The sequence below is a fragment of the Gekko japonicus genome, unplaced genomic scaffold (assembly GCF_001447785.1).
Source record: "Gekko japonicus isolate JY-2015 unplaced genomic scaffold, Gekko_japonicus_V1.1 scaffold52, whole genome shotgun sequence".
Taxonomy (NCBI): Eukaryota; Metazoa; Chordata; class Lepidosauria; order Squamata; family Gekkonidae; genus Gekko; species Gekko japonicus.
The window spans coordinates 809,185-829,993 of record NW_015168653.1 but is presented as its reverse complement, the minus strand read 5'-3'; the positions used below and the strand labels follow the sequence as shown (position 1 = coordinate 829,993).

The 20,809-nt window shown below is 42.5% G+C and overlaps 1 protein-coding gene across 1 annotated transcript in view; it reads left to right on the top strand.

Moving 5' to 3' along the window:
- PCCA (propionyl-CoA carboxylase alpha subunit) overlaps nucleotides 1-20,809 on the top strand; it is a 331,566-nt gene that overhangs the window by 18,365 nt on the left and 292,392 nt on the right. Inside the window, exons 3-4 of the mRNA XM_015415102.1 lie at nucleotides 5,309-5,356; nucleotides 5,899-5,967. Coding sequence (XP_015270588.1) covers nucleotides 5,309-5,356; nucleotides 5,899-5,967 — 117 coding nt within the window. The remainder of the gene's footprint in view (nucleotides 1-5,308; nucleotides 5,357-5,898; nucleotides 5,968-20,809) is intronic.

The window sequence follows — 20,809 nt, the reverse complement described above, 5'->3', positions numbered from 1 at the left end:
TATATTATATTATATTATATTATATTATATTATATTATATTATATTTTTGTATGTATTTTTTCCCTCTATATATTTTTTATTAACTGACTTGCTTATAATAGCAACAGGGTACTTTCTTGTAACTCTCTTATGTGCTTATAAAATCCTGTTTGCACTCTGCTTGATGTACATGATGTGAATTGATATTTTCTGTTTTGGATTGAATCCTGGTAGTTAGTTGTAGATGAATGATAATCGTGAGCTGTTAAAAGTTAAACTTGATAATTTAAACCAGTAACAGAGAATCAGAGAAATCTAAAACCCAACTTTTCTGTTAGGTTGATTTGTACATCTGTCAAAGTGTGGTGTAGTGGTTAAGAGGAACGGACTCTAATCTGAAGAACTGGGTTTGATTTCCTCACTCCTCCATATAAAGCCAGCTGAGTGACCTTGGGTCAGTCACAGTTCCTTTAGAGCTCTCTCAGCCCCAGCTACCTCACAGGGTGCCTGTGGGGAGAGGAAGGGAAGGAGATTGTAAGCTGCTTTGAGTCTCCTTTGGGTAGAGAAAAGCAGGGTATAAAAACCAACTCTTCTTCTAAAGTGACAGCTTAGTCTGATTTTTGCATCTGCTTCGAAATATAGAAACGGTGGAGATACTACATTAGCAGTTATTTGGAAGGATTAAAAAATGTTTGGTTCAAATTGGAAGGTGGAATGCAATACTGATAAAAATTGAGATGTTGGAAACTGGATGTTTTGAAAGAAACTTGGTGTGATGGACTTAAAGATCTGGGACCAGCAGAGTGAAAACACAGATCACTGCTGAGTCACATGACTAAGTGAGGAGGGGGCCATTTAGCTCGAACCCTTGGTGATTGACATTTAACAGACCAAACAGTGAGTTTGGAATTGGCAGTTTGGATCTGGCAGGTAGTTGGAGAGAAACCGTTAGTCAATTGATCAGAGGAGTTAGGAGAGCGCGGTGGGCTAACAGAGTTCTGAGGAAACAGTTTGTGTAAATAACTGTGGCTGAAGAGCACTCTGCACTGATTCCTCTAATATACCGAGGAGAGTAAAAGTATAAGACTTGAGTGGTCACAGACACCAAAAACACTGCTCCACAGGGAATTATAACGTGGCTGAGCGAAGGCTAGAGTGTCTGGAGAGAGGAGTCTGGAGGGCTGGTTAGTTGACCAGTTAGACTCAAAGGGGCCAGACAAATGAAGCCAAAAGTTAACCACTAAAGGAATGACTGGAGAGTGAGATCTGAGGTGTGTGTTGTGAACTAAGGAACATCTAGGTACTGGTCTGAGTGAAAAGCAGACAGTCTAAACCAAGGCAAAGTGATTTGTTTATTCAACAAAGTATCAGAACATCCTGTGTAACTATATCCCATCCCCCAGTTGTGTTGTTTGTAAATAAAGCCTGTTCAGCTTTAAAGTTAACAAGCCGTGGTGCTTATCTATTTAATGGTAAAGCAAATACACTAAGCAGTGGTCCTTATATCCCTGACCAGAAAGAAATAAATTAGAATACCCCGAAGAGACTATTATAGATTTGTATAGAGGACTGGTCAGAAAAAATTAGCAGCTCTGACCAGGCACAACACATAGACCCTCTCGGTACTGTCAGTATAAAGGGGGCACGTGTCATACTTGGGTAGCTATTATAAGATATCAAAGAATGTACAAGAACATCAAGCAAAAGTGATGGATAAAATTGGAGCATTTATTAACTAATCTGAGCATACAAGTTGAAGACTTTCAAAGAAAAGCCAGGACAAACAATTGGATGCGAATTGTGCGTGAGCATACAGAGGGTGGAAGGCTTCTTTGTGGCTTGCAGGCAGAGCTTGGATTCAACATTCAAAATTCAGACTTTCCTATAATTGTGTTGGATTCAACCAGCTTCTCTTTTGGAGAAAATAAGTGGAGGAGTCTGCTTTGACTACCCAAAAATATGATGCTGGACATTAGTGGACCTGTGTGGACAAAAGTCATGTGGTACTGAGGCTGTAGGAAGGGAATGAATTCAGTGAGACTGAATGGAAAAGCTACCTAGATCCAATTAACAGCCAGCTTTTTAAAAAGCATTGTCAGACACCTTAGAGGAAAATTGCGAAATCCTTAATCCAGACAACTAACATGTAAAACTTTTAGGAAACAAGGTTACTAAAGATTGTGACCTCTGCATTGCAACAGAAAAATATTAAGGCATTGGCAGTCACTCCTCAAAGCCCACCTTTTCTGCAAAACCATGAATGGTTACTTCTCTAAGTTACACTGATATTTTTTCTAATTTGTTGTTTCGGATGTGTTCTCTGGGCCCTTGTGCCGGTATTAATTAATTTTATTAGCTAAGATTTTGTGATATTCCCTAGAAGTTTCATTTTGTATTTCTTTACACACACACACACACACCCAATAAAAAGCTACAGTAGTTCTGGCAGCGCTGCTGAAAAAACTTCATAGCTTTCAAATGTTTTTTTTTTAATCAGACCCAAATTTTCAGCCAGAACCTGGCCTTTGAGGCTTTTAAATTGTATATTTGATACAAACACTTATATCCTTAACTTTCGATAAAAAAATGTCTGAGGTGCCTTACAGTATTAAAGCAACTGATACTTAACAAGGCACCAAACACAAAAACACCTCTGTCAAAATAAAACCATCAGCCACACCAGCAGTTAATTAAAAACCCATCTTTAAGAGCAATGTTCTTAAAAAGCAGTAAGATTTTACAATGGTTTTAATATCTTCAAAAAAATCTCCTGCAACCAAAGGATAAAAATATGTAGAAGACTGTGATGGACAGGAGTCTGCCCCGCCCCTGAAGGGGAAAACAGCCACGCACTTGAGCCCATGGGAGTGCTGCTCCAGCATCCAGTCACTTTTCAGAAGAGGAATGGAATATTCGAGGGAAGCACCGGAGGAGATAGTTTAGTTGGGTTCTGTCTCAGGGAGAGAGCAGTGAGAGCTCTCTTCTGACTCAGAAAAAGGGTAGCTTTGCTTGGTAATGTGGCAGAGTGGTTTGACTCTACTTCTGACAGAGAATAAAGTCCCCAGTTGTTAGGCCTGTCTCTGGCAAGGAGCAGACCTTGTGCCATTTAGTCTGACTCTTGGGAGAGGGCAGGCTGGTGTGGGTGGGATCCTGTGAGTGTGAGAGGATTCAGCCTAGTGAGGAGTCAGTAAAAGGCTGTTTGTACCCGAAAGCATTAGAGAAAATTCAGACTACTCTCTGAAGCCATAACTAATTTAAATGTATGTGTCTCAGCCAGGTTTCACCTTTGCCTACCCGGAGACCTACGCTGCTGATCTGTTCCTTGAACACAACCTGTAAATAAATCAGTCTTCTGTGTTTATACACAATTCCTGCTTCAGTGATCTCTATATTCTATTTGCTCACCCGTCAAAGTTTCTCATCAGGGGGCCAGTTCACTGTCCCTCAGACCATTGGAGGGCCGGGGGTGGGGGCCGGGGGCGCGGAACTAGCTGACCATCCCGCCCCCCCACAAAGCCACGCGGTGCGGAACTGAGAAGAGGACCACATCATGTGCTGATTGACTTGGGCCCTGATTGACTTGGGCCCTGAGTGCGGTGCACATTCCACACATGCGCACTGCGGGCCCAGGACGAGTTGGCTGCTAAGCAGGACAGGCGGCGGCGGCAAAAACACCTAGCGGGCCGGATAAATGTTTTCGGTGGGCCGCATGTGGCCCACGGGCCGTAGTTTGAGGACCCCTGTTCTATTTGCTCACCAGAAAATGTACCTCATGGCAGTGAACCCTAAGCCTATACATTTACTACCTTTAGAACACCTGGTAACTGAGGGGAAGGTTTATGGTTTAAAATAAACCTTTTCCCCAAAAAACAGTAGGAGGCTGTGTGAGTCCCCTCATTTGATAGTAAGGGTCTGTCACAGAGACCTTGGATCAGATCCCATGGACTGAGTCAAAGGGGTTAAGAGACCTTGGATAAAACACATAGATAGACAGAGCAAGGTTTGGGAAAATAAAACATCTTTGCTTCATGTCTAAAGGGCTGCAGATTTGGCACTAGACAAGCTTCCCGGGGTACCGCCTACCTCACAGGGTGTCTGTTGTGGGGAGGGGAAGGGAAAGGAGTTTGTAAGCCGCTCTGAGACTCCCGAGTGAAGGGTGTGGTATAAATCCAATCTCCTCCTCCTCCTATCAAAATGTAACAATTGAGAAGGCCTTTCTGTAGTGTCTACTCAACATGGGTCTCCTAGTGGGGGAAAACAGCAGTCTTAAGTAGTAAGAAGGTTCATTTTGAAGAAGATACCTTCATTCCAGACTTCATGGGTACTCATCATTTTTATTGTGTCCAGAAGTAAACCAGCAGCTGGTAGAGATCACTTAAAACTGGTAAAATATCATACCTATAGCTTATTCCTGCCAGTGTCATCCTTCCTACACTTTGATGAACCAGTTGAAATTTCTGACGGCAACTGTAGGTATTAGTTTATTGCAGTGATGCAGCCTGGATATAATCAGTGCATGGGTAACAGTGGCCAAACTGTACCTTTTAAGATGGCAAACACTTGGGCTGCCCCTTTCTTGCTCTCTGCACTATTGTGCAATGTTGGAGTCCGGGATGTTCAGCCAAGTGTTAGCAGCTGGTGATTCAGTGCAAGGCTAGTTGTATGTTTAGTTTCTGGTATAGTGTCATCTTTACGGAGGTATGCAAGACCTTGGGAAGTGATCCTGCTAACTTCTTTGATACATCAATCCGTAAGAACTGGTATCTAACTTTAAATTAATGTTATGTTGGAGATCTATGTATTTGCATAATGTATTTGTCTAATGTTATGTTGGAGATCTATGTGTTATGTTGGAGATCTATGTATTTCAGTGTTCTTTTTTTCCTGTGCTCCAAAATGCTCTGAGTGTAACTGCTAATCACTAATTGTTCATCACATTGAAGTTTGAAGCAGCCCCAGACAGCACTGTTATAGTAAGTAACACCTGTGCAGTGCTTTCCCCCAAAGTATTTGGTGGACGGTTGGTGTGATCTATGAGGCTGTCTTCATCCATGGGTTTGAAGCTGGTTAGAAATCTTAGGTGGGATCCAAGTTAGTAGTAAATATTGGTGTGATGGCCAGAGAGGGTCCATAGTTCTGTATTCCAGATGGTTAAGAGATGCATCATTATGTGGCCACTGGCAGTCTGTGTGTGGGAGGGTGAACTCAGGTTTAAGAAGCCATTTTAATATATTTAGAAACTCCAAACTCCATAGGTTAAATCTATGTGTATATGTTTTGTATTATAATTATTGAAGTCATCTTCCCCCCTCCCTTTCCTTCTTTCAGACGTTTGAAAAACTACTTATTGCCAACAGAGGAGAAATTGCCTGCAGAGTAAGTATGACTTGCAAAACAATGTCTTTTCAATAGGGGGCATTTTGTAGAAAAAGAGGTGCAGGAGCTCATTAGCATAACTCATTAGCATAACTTATTTGCATATGCCACACCCCCTGACACCACTGGAAGTGTGTCAGAAGGCAACACCCACCACTCAGGCTCCACTGGACTGTTTTGGATTGCTAGCTATGGGGGGGTGGACGTGCAGATCCAGCTTGTACCTGAATAAAACTTGGTCTTAAAGGTGCCACTGGACTGTTTTGGATTGCTAGCTATGGGGGGGACGGGACGCACAGATCAGTGAAGAAAGAAAGAAGGAAGGAGGAAAGAGGGAAAGAAAGAGGCTTCTTGCTCCTCATGGCCTGGGGCTGCTGGGAGCAGGGGGTAGGGCTTGTTGCATGTGCCCGCCCCCTAAGCTCTTTACTGCCAGAGCTCTGCTCCTGTGCGCTCCTGCAGGAAATGACCCCCGCTCTTCAATATTATCACATCTATGATTTTGTTTAAAACCCATCTTTTTCCCCCACTTCCCTAATTACTAGGTAATTAGAACCTGCAAGAAGATGGGTATTAAAACAGTCGCTATACACAGTGATGTTGATTCCAACGCTGTAAGTACCAACTTTGTAAAATTTCTTATGGGAATGGTTGTCTCCTGCCAGTCAGTTACAAATTTTTAAAAGTAGTGGATTTCCCCCCATAACATCCAGTTATATATTTGAATAATTGTTTTAAGTTTATCTGCCTTTCAGAAACAAGTAGCTGGGGGTTGTGATTTTTAAGGGCTTCAAGGGAAAAGTAGAAATGGAAGTCAAGCATGTACTAGATTTATCATAATACCAGCAGAGACCAGTGAGGTCACAAGGAGGGGAAATACCATCCTCCTCCCCGCATTGCTTTCCTGGTGGTGGTGCTTTTAGTTCTTCCTGCCGCTGCCCCCCTTCCATTGCTGTGACACCCCCCCCCACTGCCTCTGTCTGTTGGGCTCAGCCTGCCTGAGCAGCACCTTTCTCAGCCTCCTTTGCTTGCCTGTTGGCAGTGCCTCTCTCAGTCTCTCTACTGCTGTTCCACTCACTGGCCTGCCTTATGGTGGTGTCAGTGCCTTTTTTAGCTTCCCCGTTGAGTGTGCTCTCTACCTCCTCCCACTTTTTGCTGTCTTCCCTGGTAGTAGCTGAGCCTCTCTTGGCTTCCCTGCCCCCCCACTCAAAATGTCTGCTGATATTTTGGGTTTTTCCCCTCTTTAAGTTGAGGTTTGGGTGTTTTAAAAAAATCCACTTAACTTTTCCTTCTTTTTCCAGTTTTTTTTTTGTAAACCTTAGTGTTCCCACATGTTTGTGAAAGAGCCCTCTTTCTCTGTTCATGATTCTGTTCAATTGGGGGTTTTTTTGTTCTGTATTTTTAGGCCAGAATTCGATATGATTGGCAGCTTTCCCTCTGCTCTCCTCAGCAATGACCTTCTCTCTGTTCTGTAGTGCAGAAAAGGACCATCAAAACTGCAGAAAAGGACCATCAAAACCTTGCAAGGCTATAGTCTCAGCAGCCACTTTGGAGTTTCTAGGCAACTAGTTTCAGAGGATAGCCATGCTGGTCTCCAATAGAGCAGCTAAGACTTGAGCCCAGTAGCACTTTAGAGACCAACAAGATTTTTTGAGGTATGAGCTTCCTAGAGTCAAAGTTCCCTTTGTCAGATATAAGCAGGAGTAGAGATCCCTGAGTCCTTATATCCCAGTCTGAAGGTGGGAGGGGGAGTTGCAAAGAAAGGAGTCGGGGCACAGAGATAGTGCAAAATGTAATCAGCTTAGAGGAGGGCAGAAATGCTTAGGGGCCAAAAACAGGCATCTGTAGTGAAATAAGAATCCTTTGTCCCTATTCACCTTTGGGAACCTGGATAGCCCAGGCCTGATCCCATCAGATCAAACTTGGGCTCCCTGAATTTTTGTTCCCCCAGCCCTCCCTCTCAACAGTCCTGCAAGTTATGTGTCAGAGTGCCTTTATTGATTAGTAAATGGGGGTGGCGATGGTAATGCCACAAATAAATAAAATAAACTGAATTTTAAAAGTCAAGTTATGAATATTCCAGATTGACTATAGAATCAAATCAGAATTAAAATTCTTATTTAGGTCTCCTTTCATATGATGCAAGGGATATTGTAATCACTAAACTGATGTGGAGCTACAGGTAATTCAAGTGGTGTTGCGGAGTATGACAGTGAAACTGATGTGCTCCAGTGACCTCTTTGTAAAAGTGAAATTTTGTTGAGATAGATGGTTGGAAAATAGAGTTGGGAATTCCAGCATGAGAAATTGCTGGAGATTTGGCAGAAGTGCCTGAGAAAATGATGTAATTAAGGGAGAGGAGGTAGCTCAGCAGTGATGCGATTCTATAGAATCACCTGCCAAAGCTGCCTTTTCCTCCAGGGGAACTGGTCTCTATATTCTGGAGGTCAGTTGAGGTTCCAGAAGACCTCCAGGCCCCAACTGGAGGTTAGGTTAAACCAAAAGAGTGCACGGGAAGGGTTGTGTAAAACCTGTCTTGGACCAGAAGTCGGAACCCACTGTCTACAGGCTGTTGCCGTGAAAGGCGGGTGACTCTGCAGGGGTGTCGAACTCATTTGTTATGAGGGCTGGATCTGACATAAATGAGACCTTGTTGGGCCAGGCCATGTGTGTCATAAAAGGTAATGCCAGGTAGCAGAGATATAGACTTTATAAAGGACACGGAGAAACACAATTAAAGATTTTTTAAACTTTAAATAACACATTTTCAGTGAGTTTGACACCCCTTCTTTAGAGAGAGAGATGCTGCTTTTCTTCATACTGGCTTTGAAATTTTTTTGAAATGCGTCAGCCAGCTGCAATTTGAGAAGAACTTACAGCGATACCTGAAGTCAAGCTATGAGATGCGCCTTCGGACAAAAAAGCTAAACAAGTTCTTCTTAACTTGTATTTATGCATTTGAAATAGTTTGGGATACACCCAGGAGGGTTATGTATAAGATGTATAAGTATTGTTAAGTTCATTTAAGCTACATTTCATGGTCATTAGAGCATCTGTGATGTAAGTTGGCACGGTGTGATTTATTTGTGTTTTACCCAACTGGAGGTTGGCAGCCCTAGTGGATAACCAGATCCATGGCATATCATCAGTTCTTCAGATGTTCTAAAATTAATGTGTCAACAGTTTTTATTGCCTTTAGCTTTTTTCTTAAATGTAAACAGTGTAAGAAATACCTACTGAATTTTCTTGTAAAAAATTGCTGTTCCAGTAAAACGATTACAATATAAAGCTTTGAATTTGTTTGAAGGTAGCATTTAAGCCATGCTAGACTTTTCCCAATAGTGAGATACTTCACTTCCAGCATTTGTTGTTTTGGGGATATAAAATTAATGTGGGGTGCTTAAACCCCCCCCCCATAGAAGTAAAAATGAACATACTAGTTTAGATTGCATTCTCCTTAGGGCATCATAACACTTTCTAGAAAATGTTCTAATTTATGTTTTTTGGGACTCCCCCCCCCCTATACCTGGAATAAAAGCATTTTGGGGTCTTAAACAAAGGACTCTCTTTTTCTAGGGTGCTCCCTCTGGCTCCCTCCCTCCCTCTGAAGAAAAAGTGTGCTTCTACCTGGAATAAAACATTGCTGGCCTTCTTAGAAGTCCCATGAGACGCCATTTTATCCCCTCTCTGTGGTTCTTTCCCTCCCTGGGAGGGGGGAAGAGCCCTCAGCCAATCCTGGAAAGCCTTTCTTTCTCTCCTATGAAGCAGGTACTAGGAGAGACTTGCCAGAAGGAATTGTGATGATAGATATAGGAAGCGGGAAGCACCACAGAGTCAGCTGTTCTCTGGCTGGATTGCAGGTCTGCGTGGGCTCTGTATGGGTGTGATCTGGCCCGGGGGCCGCACGTTTGACACCCCTGCCTTAAATGCCTTAGGCGTCCACCTCTGAGTTGGGCTGGCCTGACTGAGCTCACTCTTGGAGCTCACCTCCGGGTCAGGTGGCCCGACTCAACTGAGCTCCCAGAGTGCGCTCTGAAGGCGTTTATAGGCTTTATACCCCCTTATGTGGGCAGGATCCACCTGGAAGTGGGCTCCGAAGGCCTATAAAAGCCTTCAGAGCTCACACTGAGTCCAGTCAGGCTGTCCAACATAAACACAAGATTCCTTGAACCGAAGGAAGATTTTAAAGTTCAGCAGCCTGTTATAAAGCCTGTGTTCTGGCGCACACACTAGAACAGAAAATGCTGATAACCACAACCATGAAACTGTGGTCCAAGTCTGAGTTGGTCAGGTGGTATCGGCCTCTTATGTACATGTTGAAGCTGCTAATGTTTTAATAGCAGCTGCTCATTTGTTTTGGAGGGTTTTGGAGTTGAGAAATATAATTTACTCCCTTTCCCCATGCCTAATGAGGACAGGGCAGCCCCTTTTATGGTTTTTGTAGGCTTCGAAGGGGGATAAATACATACTGGAACAGCTGCCAGAACCATATAATTTTTTTCCTTTCTTTGAATTGCAGTTGAAATATGACCCAAAGGCACTGTCTACAATCACAGGAGTTGTCTGACAAACAATATGGCCCGGCAGCATGCCTCCAGTGCCGTTGAACTCATGATACAGCTCAAAAGTATATAATCTGATTACAAATTTATATTAGTCTTTATATGGCCCCTTAACATTTCAGGAGTTCAAGAGCTTGGAAACTACCAGTCACAAAATAGCAGCTTGTACAAAATTTATATCAAACACAAAGGCCTGGTTAGATCATTAACAGCATATCTTTTTCACAGATGTTAGTTTGGGCATAATAGATTGGTTTATGGTTGTAAAAATAGCTTGGAAGGAAGAATTTATCATTTAAGGAAGCTCCATGGAATGGAGGTATCAAAACAAAAATAAAGTATAACTGGGCTGTATTTTCTAAAGTGGGAGAAATCACTCTGTTTTAACCCCTTGGCTCTGGTCATAAAGTGCATCTCAAATGTATACAATAATACACATATACAGAAGGGTCACATTTCTTAAGGAGTGGTGTGGCATAGAGATTGAGAGTCAGCAGCTCCCTGGTTTGAGGTATCTTTCCATCTGTGCACATACAAAATGCATTCTGGTTCTTTTAGCTTTAGTTCTTCGTGTGCAGCAATATAATATTGACCTACCGTGAACACATGAAGCTGCTTTATACTGAATCCCACGATTAGTCCATTGAGGTCAGTTTTGTCTACTCATTCTGGTAGCAGCTCTCCAGGGTCTTAGAGGTCAATAATACCTGGTCTTTTTAAAACCAAAGATGCTATAAATTGAAGCCGGGGAACTTCTGTATGCAAATCAGATACTCTGTTAGTGAGCCATAGCCCCTCCCCTGCCATACATAGTCCTTACAAAGATAACTAAAATAGTGTATGATAAATACTCGGAATTTTCAAAATCTTCACCTAGCATTTAGAAACAAGAAAGTGAGGATGATAGCAGGATGGCTTTTGCCATCAGTTTTTTAAAAAATGCCCTGATTTTTATGTAACTGGAAATCAGAGAGAGCTTGCATTTAAAAAAGAAAGTAAAGCTTGGCAAAGCTAAGCTGATATGCTTGAATAATTTTAAATGGGCTGTGCACTTCTGAAATGGTTTTTGTAGTCTGAAAAAGCAGATGCTTCATCCTTTAATTCTTGTCTGTTCACAAAAACAGTGTCTTTATAATGAAAATACTTTCTCCAACATGAGTACGGTGTCAGGAGTGCAACTGTATACAATACGTCTTTAGTGTTTCTAATGTACATGTAGTTAAAATTTTGTAATAAATGAAGAGCAGGCTAACACTAATTGGATGGGAACAAAAGAAGTTATAGCGTAAAGCAGTGAATGAGGGATAATTTTATTTGGCAATTTTAACACAGCAGGGATTCTCTAGCCTTAGAACGTAGTGAACTATAAATGACTAGGAAATCCCATGGTAAAGTGATTATAGGAATTTGGTTTAGCAAAAGATTATTAGTGTTTACCTTAATATACGTCCATTCAAACTGCATACATCATCCATAGTGCAGGCATCGGGACCTTGTAATCAAAGGTGTATGTGTGACAGCCCTGACCTGGATAGCCCAGGCAAGCCCAGTCACATCAGATCTCAGAAGCTAAGCAGGGTCGACTCTGGCAAGTACTTGGATGGGAGACCTTCTCGGAATACCAGCAGTTGAGAGGTGGGGGCAGGTATTATTTAGCCACCTCTCTGAATATTCTCCAGTCCCCCAGTAAGGGTCAGTCACCAGAGGTCGCCATGACTTTTGGTGCACACGCACTCACACACACACACGTAAAATACACCTCCCCCCCCAAAGGTGTACGTGTGACCAAAGTCCAAATATTTTTAGGCTCACAGACTGTAATTTCTAAACAGAAGACATTTCTGTGGTGAGGAAAAACATACTAATGAATTCTGAAGATAAAAGGGAGGGTTTTAGATAGTTCTCCTCAAAACCCACTCTACGACTGGAAGCAAAGTGAGGGTTTTTTCATGTGTTGGGCCCATTACGTCCTGGGATAGCCTTATGGTGGCTATGTGGAGATGAGCCAATCCTGACAAAGCATCCTCTGCAGGAATGGTGAAAGCCTCTAGAACCAACAGTGTGGGAGATTCCTGCAGGAACTTAGAGGTCACCTTCATCTGCTCAGACAGGTTATCCAAGGGCAAGCTAGAAAGACAGTAAACAAAAAGGACACTCAGGGCAATTCTGCATCTGGCATTCTCTCCACATTTTCTCAACACTGAGGAAAAGGTGCAGCTCAAAACCATATTCAAACAAATACCCCAGGGCAATGCAGCAGTGATTGCGAAGTCACCCCTGAATGACGATAAATCTATGCATAAAGTAGCATAAAATCCGATGATCAAAGAAAGTGAAAACAGCATGCAATGCTGAGGGGAATTTCTGTTCCAAGGTGGGTTTGGTAAAACGATGGAGGGAAAAGCCAATGCAGAATCGCCCTCAATCTATCCCTGGTGCCCAGCACAAGGAACAATCAAATCAATGCCAGCAGCATTCTGCACTGTGAGTCTGTGGAACAACTGCCACATACCCAGCTGAGGTCAACTAACATTGTTAGAGTCATCTAGCCAGTCTCAGTCAAAACATGTCATCCACCTTTTCAAAAGAAGCTCAGATAAAATTGCAGCCTGATTTTTGACAGACTTGGCATTACTTTTTTTTTTTATTCTGATGGAGAATTTGCATTGCACATTCGTTGTGTGCTGGCTCTTCATCGTTTTATGGTGGGTCCTACAAAGGGGGAAGAAAGCCCATGTTTTCCAGTGCTATTCTTATTGGCTTTATAGGGACCTCTCTTCATGTTTTGTGATGCAGGGTGGGTTCAGTCTTTGGACATTTCACCAGCTCTATGACAACTTTCTCCATACCCATCACTGATCTCTGTAGTGACACTGCTTGATCTGTGCCTTGAACTTGACCTAAGTGCTAAGCCTTTGGCAGAAGGTGAAGCATGAACCCAGTTTTAGCAGAATTTTCTTGAATACTCTTTTCAGTTGATTCTCTTACTGATCGTCTCCTGTTTCTTGCTCCGTATGCAAGGAATATTGAGGAGATGAGAATAAAGATTCCTGATCTTCCAGAACTTTCCAGAAATCCTATCTGTAGCCTGCACAAGTACATTCCCTTGTGTGCATGTCCATAGAGTACTTAATTGGAGAGCAACTGTTACAGATAAGCGACTCTCACCCTGTCCAAAAGCAAATGAACAGACAGACCAAAAAACCCAACCCTGACTCCTGTGGCCTTTCATTATCATGGTATGTTTTGTGCAACAAAAGAACTTTATTCAAGTCCATTTGGGTTGAGGGGCATCATACTGGAGGTCAACACAGTGTAGAATCGCCCCCATGATGTGTTTGAGGAGAGGTGGAGTGAAATCCCAATGAAGCTCATTAGTAAACATTGTACCAGTAAAATCAGGTCATTATCAAGACAGAACGGGACACATCCCATACAGGCCACCCTCCCCTCCTTGAACCCAGGGTGGGATACAAATCTGACAGATAACAATATCCTTGTAGTGATGTTTTTGAGTAATCACCAACATGTCCTTGCATGTAGCAGCTGCTGGTAGAAACTCTGGTTCTTTCCAAGTCGTGTTTGTTGGCTTTCAGTACAGTTTTTAAAAGGGAGGCTTAAATAGCTAACGTTTTGACAACCAGCCCTGGCAAGGGCTAGAACATGGAAACAGGAGCAGAATGTATTGTCTAGACTAGGCTGAGGCATGCCATGTTATGTACTCATATTTGAAATTTTTCTCTGAAAAGCTGAGGACCTTTCCAGTTTTCTGTGCCTGGATTCTAGTTTTGTTTTGATAGGGGGGAAAAGAATACTGTGCAGCTGGAATTACCATGTGGACACAGAGGAGAAAGAAAACCTCCTCCTCCCTCCCCATGTTTCTACATAGTAGTAATATATACTTTAGGAACATTTGGTGATGAGCTTTAATTCTAGTGATTAGGGAACACAGATGGAAAAGTTTCAAGAACAGAAACTATGCTTACACTCCAGTATGACGCTGCAGCGTTTCTTGGATGTATCACAAACTGTATAAAAGCAATCACAGACCAGAAATAAGTAACTCTGAAATGTCCACCCGATTAAAAGAGCAGGTTGGGTTTGTTTGGATTTGATTTTTTTTTTGGAAGCCTAAAGTTGTATCCAGAGCAAGTACAGAAATTGGCTTTGGAGTTGTGGGCTCTCCTCTCCAACTTTTTCAGCTCTAATTATCTTTGGGGGTTAGTAGGAAAGGTTGAAGGTAAAAAAGAAGGGGACGGCAAAGGATGACAGTGTCATCGACAATGTTCCCTCTAAGCTGTGGAGTCTTGTGAGCAAAATTTCTACTTTCTGAGCTACTGGCATTAAAGTTGTGAGCGAGCGCTTCAGCTACTGCATTAATTAATTTGTTCTGGAGCCCTCCTTCCTGAGCTAAGACAAAAATGTGTGAGCCAGAGGCTAAAAAACTGTGAGCTAGCTCACACTAACTCAGCTTAGAGGGAACACTGGTCATCGATGCAACGAACATTAAATTGAACAAACTTCAGAGGACAGTGAAAGACAGGAGGGCCTGGCGTGATCTGGTCCATGGGGTTGCGAAGAGTTGGACTCAACTGTGCGACTGAACAACAACAGGTTAGTAGAATGGGTTAGTAGGACAGCCTATGATTTTTGAACTGGTGACCTTTCTTTACTTTTAGAGGTGATTTATTTTATTTATTCACATTTTTATCCTGCCCTCCCGGCCTAGGGCAGCTTACAAGCAGATAAAATTCCAACAATACGTACCAAACACATCAACAATTAATATAAATACAATATTAAAATACCATTTTAAAATCAAATAGAATAATAATAAAGTGCTAGGCTTTCTAACATCAACCACATTGGTCTGCTCAGATGTCATAAGAAGTGCTTCAGATGTCATAAATCGTAAAGGGGGATTGAATGGGGCAGTACTGAGGGTCCAGCGGGTCAGTGCTCTTCACCATATGATGTCAATTGTTGTTATTAATAACAGTGGTGGTCGTGGTGGTAATAGTGGTAGAAATGTCTTAAACAAAATGAAGGATAGCTGTCAGTTTGGTCTGCAAGTGTTTTTTGGGGGGGAACATCTTCCCTTCATCTTCCACTTGGAATTTCATTCCCTTCATCTTCCACCTGTATTTTGGGTACAGGGTTTTAATCTCTCAGCCTTTTTAGAAACTTCTCTAAAGATTTACCATAGATAACAACCCTTTGGATAGCCGCATAGTATATATGTGCTGCCTCTTCTCCTGTCTCACAAGGGTGAGACTGTGTCCCTGTTACCTTGGGAGCAGTGTTCCTGTTTGCCCCAAATGGCATTGCAGTAGGACTATCCTCCTACCTTATTGATACACTGCTGGAAGTGAAAAAATACAGCTTACATTTTAAAAAGACACAGTCTTTTAGTGGGCTTATGCACTGTTGAACAACTTGACATTGACTTGTTGGCAGAAATCTTATTAAGCCCATGTAGGTTCTACCTCTTATTAATACAATCACCTCCTGTTGTGTGGTGTCAGTGATGAAAATGATTACAATACTTTTCTGTTTGATGGAGAATGTATTTCACCATTTTCTATTTGTTGGAGAATGTATTTCACCATTTTACATGAGTAGACAGTGGCTGAGTGAGCAGCAAGATGTCCAGGAAATCATACTCCTTCATGACGTTATTAGGAAACCTTTAACAGAATGTAGTAGCCATAGAAGACGGGGACGGCAAAGGATGAGATGGTTAGGCAGTGTCATCGATGCAACGAACATGAAATTGAGCCAACTACAGTGGATGGCGGAAGACAGGAGGGCCTGGCAGGAGCTGGTCCATGGGGTCGCGAAGAGTCGGACTCGACTGTGCGACTGAACAACAACAACAACAAGTAGCCATCTTCTCAATGTGATATTATAAACAAGTGAATAAGAAAAATGAAATAGGATCTAGACTGTGAAGTGAGTGGGGAAGGGTTAGGCTTCTGGCTCACATACTGGTGGCTTTCTTGAGCTCTCTAAATATTTGTCAGTTCCATTGAGAGTCCGTTTGGAGGTTTGTTTAGGAATTAAATGAAGGCTTTAAGGATTAAAAGATTGGCCCTGACCTGGATAGCCCAGGCAAGCCCGATTTTGTCAGATCTCGGACACTAAGCAAGGCTGACCCTGGCAAGTATTTGGATGGGAGACCTCCGAAAAATACCACTTCTCTGAACATCCTCCATGCCTCAGTAGGAGTTGCCAGAGGTCGCCATGACTTCCAGTCATGAGCATACACATACACACAAATGCAAAAATACAAAAAAATTAAGAGATTGAGTTGCTGTAATAGAGTCATTTTTGGTTGAGAGAGTGGGTTCAGTTCAGTTTTTATTATTACAGTCTTAAGACCAGCATAGGAGCTCTAAGGGTTGTAGTGTATGTGACTCCTGTTGTTCTCATTTCTTTGAGGATTAGATCTCTGATAATGTGGCAATTTACAAGGTAGCCTTCTATCTCATTTTTTTAAAAACCCCAGTGGCCTAAGGAAAGCTGGATTAGATTTAGATGAAGGTAGAATGAAAATAGGCGCAAGGAACATTAACAGTTTGAAATATAGGTAGAAAATAGTAAAGACTTGAAATGACTACTGATGAAGGTTACAGGGAAAAGTGCCAGAGCAGGATTACAGTTGATCATCCAGAAGACAACTGTAACGACTGCCAAGTAATTACACAGCTTTAAAGTTGATAGTGAAGAAACTGAAATTGTCAAAAGATTTTTCTATTCCTTGGCTCAATCGTCAATCAAAAGGGAGACATTGACTGAGAACTCAGAAGGAGACTGCGACTTGGAAGAGCAGCCATGAAGGAACTAGAACAAATCCTTAAGTGTAACAAAGTGCCACCGGAGACGGAAGATCAGGATCATTCATACTATGGTATTCCCCATTACTATGTATGGATATGGAAGTTGGACAGTGAAGAAAGCTGTCAGGAAGAAAATTGATTCATTTGAAATGTGTTGGAGGAGAGGTGTATGGCTACCAGGGACTGCCAAAGAGACAATTTATTTAATTTGCTTGTACCCTGCCTTTCCCTCAATGGGGACTCAAAGCAGTTTAAATCATTCTCCTTTCCGCCATTTTATTCTCACAACAACCCTGTGAGATAGAGTAGGCTGAGCGAATGTGACTGACCCAGGGTCACCTTTGAGTTTCCTGGCATGAGTAGGGATTCAAGCCCTGGTCTCTGAGATGCTAGTTTGACACGCTTGAATCTTTTGTTACTGGGTAAGATAATTGAATGAGTGGCAGCAGAACAGCTCCTGGATGACACGTTGGTGCTGGACCCATTTCAGTATGACTTCAACCCCAGCTATGGGATGGAGACGGTTTTGGTTGCCCTCGCAGACGATCTCCACAGGTAGTTGGATCGAGGTGGGTGGGCGCTACTCTTATTGCTTGATCTTATAGCAGTGTTCGGCACAGTCAATCACGATCTTTTGACCCACCACCTTGCTGATGTAGGAATCTATGGGGTTGCCTTACAGTGGTTCACCTCATTTCTCATTGGTCTGGGACAAAGGGTGGCACTGGCAGAGAGGGTGTCAACTAGGCACCCACTGATATGTGGGGTTCCTCAAGGAGCAATCCTCTCCCTGATGTTATATAACATCTATATGCACCCCCTTGCCCAACTGGTGTGGACTTTTGGGCTTGGATGTCACCAGCATGCTAATGACATCCAGCTATACCTATTGATGAGTGGCCAGCAAGATACCGCTCCTGCAAATTTGGCTGAGGGTTTGGAGGCTGTGGTGGGATGGTTGAAGCAGAGTTGATTGAGACTAAAATGGAGGTTCTATGGCTGGGCGGAGGGGACACATGGGTTTGGGAGGTCACCTCCTGGCTCTTGATGGTGTGCTTTTATTACCAGCACCGACTGCCAAGAGCCTAGGTGTGATTCTGGATCCCTCCTTGTCAATGGAGGCCCAGACTGGCATTTTTCCAGCTGCACCAAGTCAGGCAACTGGCCCATTACCTGTCTCACCCTGACCTAGCCATTGTAATCCATCCAATGATCACCTCCAGTTTGGTGTAGTGGTTAAGTGCACAGACTCTAATCTGGGAGAATCAGGTTTGATTCCCCACTCCTCCACTTACAGCTGCTGGATGACCTTGGGCAAGCCATAGTTCTGTCAGAGCTGTTTTCTCAAGGATAGTTCTGGAAAGAGCTCTCTCAGCCCCACCTACCTCGCAAGGGTGTCTGTTGTGGGGAGGGGAAGGGAAAGGATTGTAAGCCGCTCTGAGATTCCTTTGGGTAGTGAGGCGCAGGGTATAGATCCAATCTCTTATCTTCTTCTCTCCAGGCTAGAATACTGTAACGCCCCCTATGTAGGGCTGCCCTTAAGGCTGACCTGGAAATTCCAGCTGATCCAGAATGTGGCTCCATGGGTCCTTGTTTTTCAGGGGGAGGGTGGCCTAAAAGTTAAATTTAATAAATAAATAAATAAAGCATGCCACACTGGATAAATAAGTGGGTTCTAGATCATGTCAAGCCTGAACTCTCCCTAGAAGCTAAAATGACCAAACGGAGGCTATTGTACTTTGGTAAGACAAGTCTTACTGGAAAAGACAATAATGCTAGTAAAGTTGAAGGCAGAAAGAAAAAAGGTAGACACAACATGAGATGAATTAAACTCAATAAAGGAAGTCACGACCTTCAGTTTGCAAGACCTGACAAAGCTGTTAATGACAGGATGTTTTGGAGGTCATTAATTCATAGGGTCGCCATACGTAGGAAATGACTTGATGGCGCATAACACATACAATGAACTTAGCCAGTGGCTGTCTGTTCCACAGCATCCTGGGGTTTCTTAAACCTGTCAGGTTTCCTTTGTGGAAATATATGTAGTGGTGGGTCAGCTTTTTTGAAGGACTGTTGGCCAACCACTGTTAATCTGCCCAAGGAGTTTGTAGCCACAGGGCATATTGGAGTGTTTTCTAGATGACATCTTTAGTTCAGCTGGGGCAAAAGGCAAAAGCCCTGCATGAACTGAGGATGTTCATTCCCATGATCTTATGCAGTAAGTACAGACCATGTTTTGATTTTTCTTGATATTTCTTGTTCAAAATTGTTGCCCCTTAAATACTGAGCCTTTGATGTACCTGAAATGGTCTAGTAATTAATTGATTGTTTTATAGAGGAATTTAGCTAAGCTAGAGGGGTTTACTCAGAGTGCTGTCACTCATCTGAGCTGGGAATTAGCATAATTAGAGGCAGTATGAGAGTGGGTAACTAGTGAGATCTCCACCTATGTATATCAGGATACTCCCTTAGAGAATTCTTAACTAGATCAGGCTGATGTTCAAATAAAATTATTTTTATTGTAAAATAATAAAAAGGCACATATACAGGCTGAAAGACACACCTGAAAACACTTTTGCAAGGCTGGTGTAAAGAAAAAAAAATAGTGTGGAAAGGGGGGGTGTAATAGATGAGGAAAGAGGCTATATTTACCTGTCTTGAAGATTCTGATCTGTGGAGTAAAGAGAAGCAACCTGCACTTCAAGGAGCCTACACCTGAGTAGGAGTGCTCAGTATAGCAGAGCAGAGATAGATGGGAGAACAAGCCAGCAAGCCAAACTAAGCCAAGCCAGCAAGCCAAAAGAAGCAAGCAGGCAAGCAAACGCCACTAAAGAGGTGAGCTTGCATTTATGAACAAAATGACTTGAGGTGTTCCCAGTGACTGATAGAAGTTTTTCCAAGTATTCCTGAGAACCCATTGTTGTTCCTTTTAGGATGGAAGAGACTTTGCATGTCAGCCCATTCTCGTTCACTTCCAAATATGCTTCCCATGCTAGTTTCCTGGCAGGCAGTGTTGGGGTCACCTTTGCAACCAGCTTTGATTTCATGTGTATTGATATCTGGAGTGATACTAATTATGAAGGGTGTATGGTCTTTATCTCTCTGGGTGCCACCTTTCCCTTCCGCAGGAGGGATCTGATGGCTAATGTTGATACTTTGGATGGCACTATGTAGTTGTTTGTAACATCTTGCATAGATATTTGTTTGAGGACATGATCTGCGGCTTTCTTTATCTCCTTTTCATATCTGCATACTTAAACCTATAAGTGTTTGACACTTATGTTGGGGGATGGGGTAGAAAGCCAAAGGGAATTCATCGACCATCCACTGAGTTGCATCTTATCATGGTGGCCTGCTGTTTGAAATACGACTCCTGGAGTGTATTGTCTTTCTAGCCCTAGGTTTCGGTAATGAGATTGAGTGTTATCTTGTGTGAGCCCTCATAGATGATTGACAAAGAGGTGATGTGACTCATCATTTATCAAGATATTATCATGCCTACCCTTTATAATTTATCCCTGCTGTCTGGGGAGGTGGTGAGGACAGCTATGACTTTGTGGTGTCAAAGTAATTAGTGTTTGTTTTTGGTTTCCAGCTGAACAAACTGGAAGCTAATGATCAGGTAAATTAAGATGGAATGCATTAGTGTAGACAAAGGTGAGAGGACCTCTGGGAAGAGCTTATCAAAATTTCATAGGTTTTTTTTTTTGTTAAACTGTCTTGTGCCTTCTAATTGTTCCCTTATGTTCATTTGCTATTCATAGGCCTTGTCTAAGGTAAAGATGCCTTATAGCACTATCTGTTTTAGATTCATGACACTTCCTGCCTGATATTACTCTTACTGTAAGAGGTACCTTTTATACCGTACCCCTACAATTCCACATAAGTGTGTCTTTGTCTTAGAGTATTACAGTTCTCTCATCCCATAGCATCTCTTTTCTTCTGAAAGTTTGATCTTTTGGTCATACGATGCCTGAATCTTCTGTAAGCATATCAGAATTAATAGAAAATTGGACTTGAGTTAGTCATATTTAAAATTACAATGATTTGTGGCT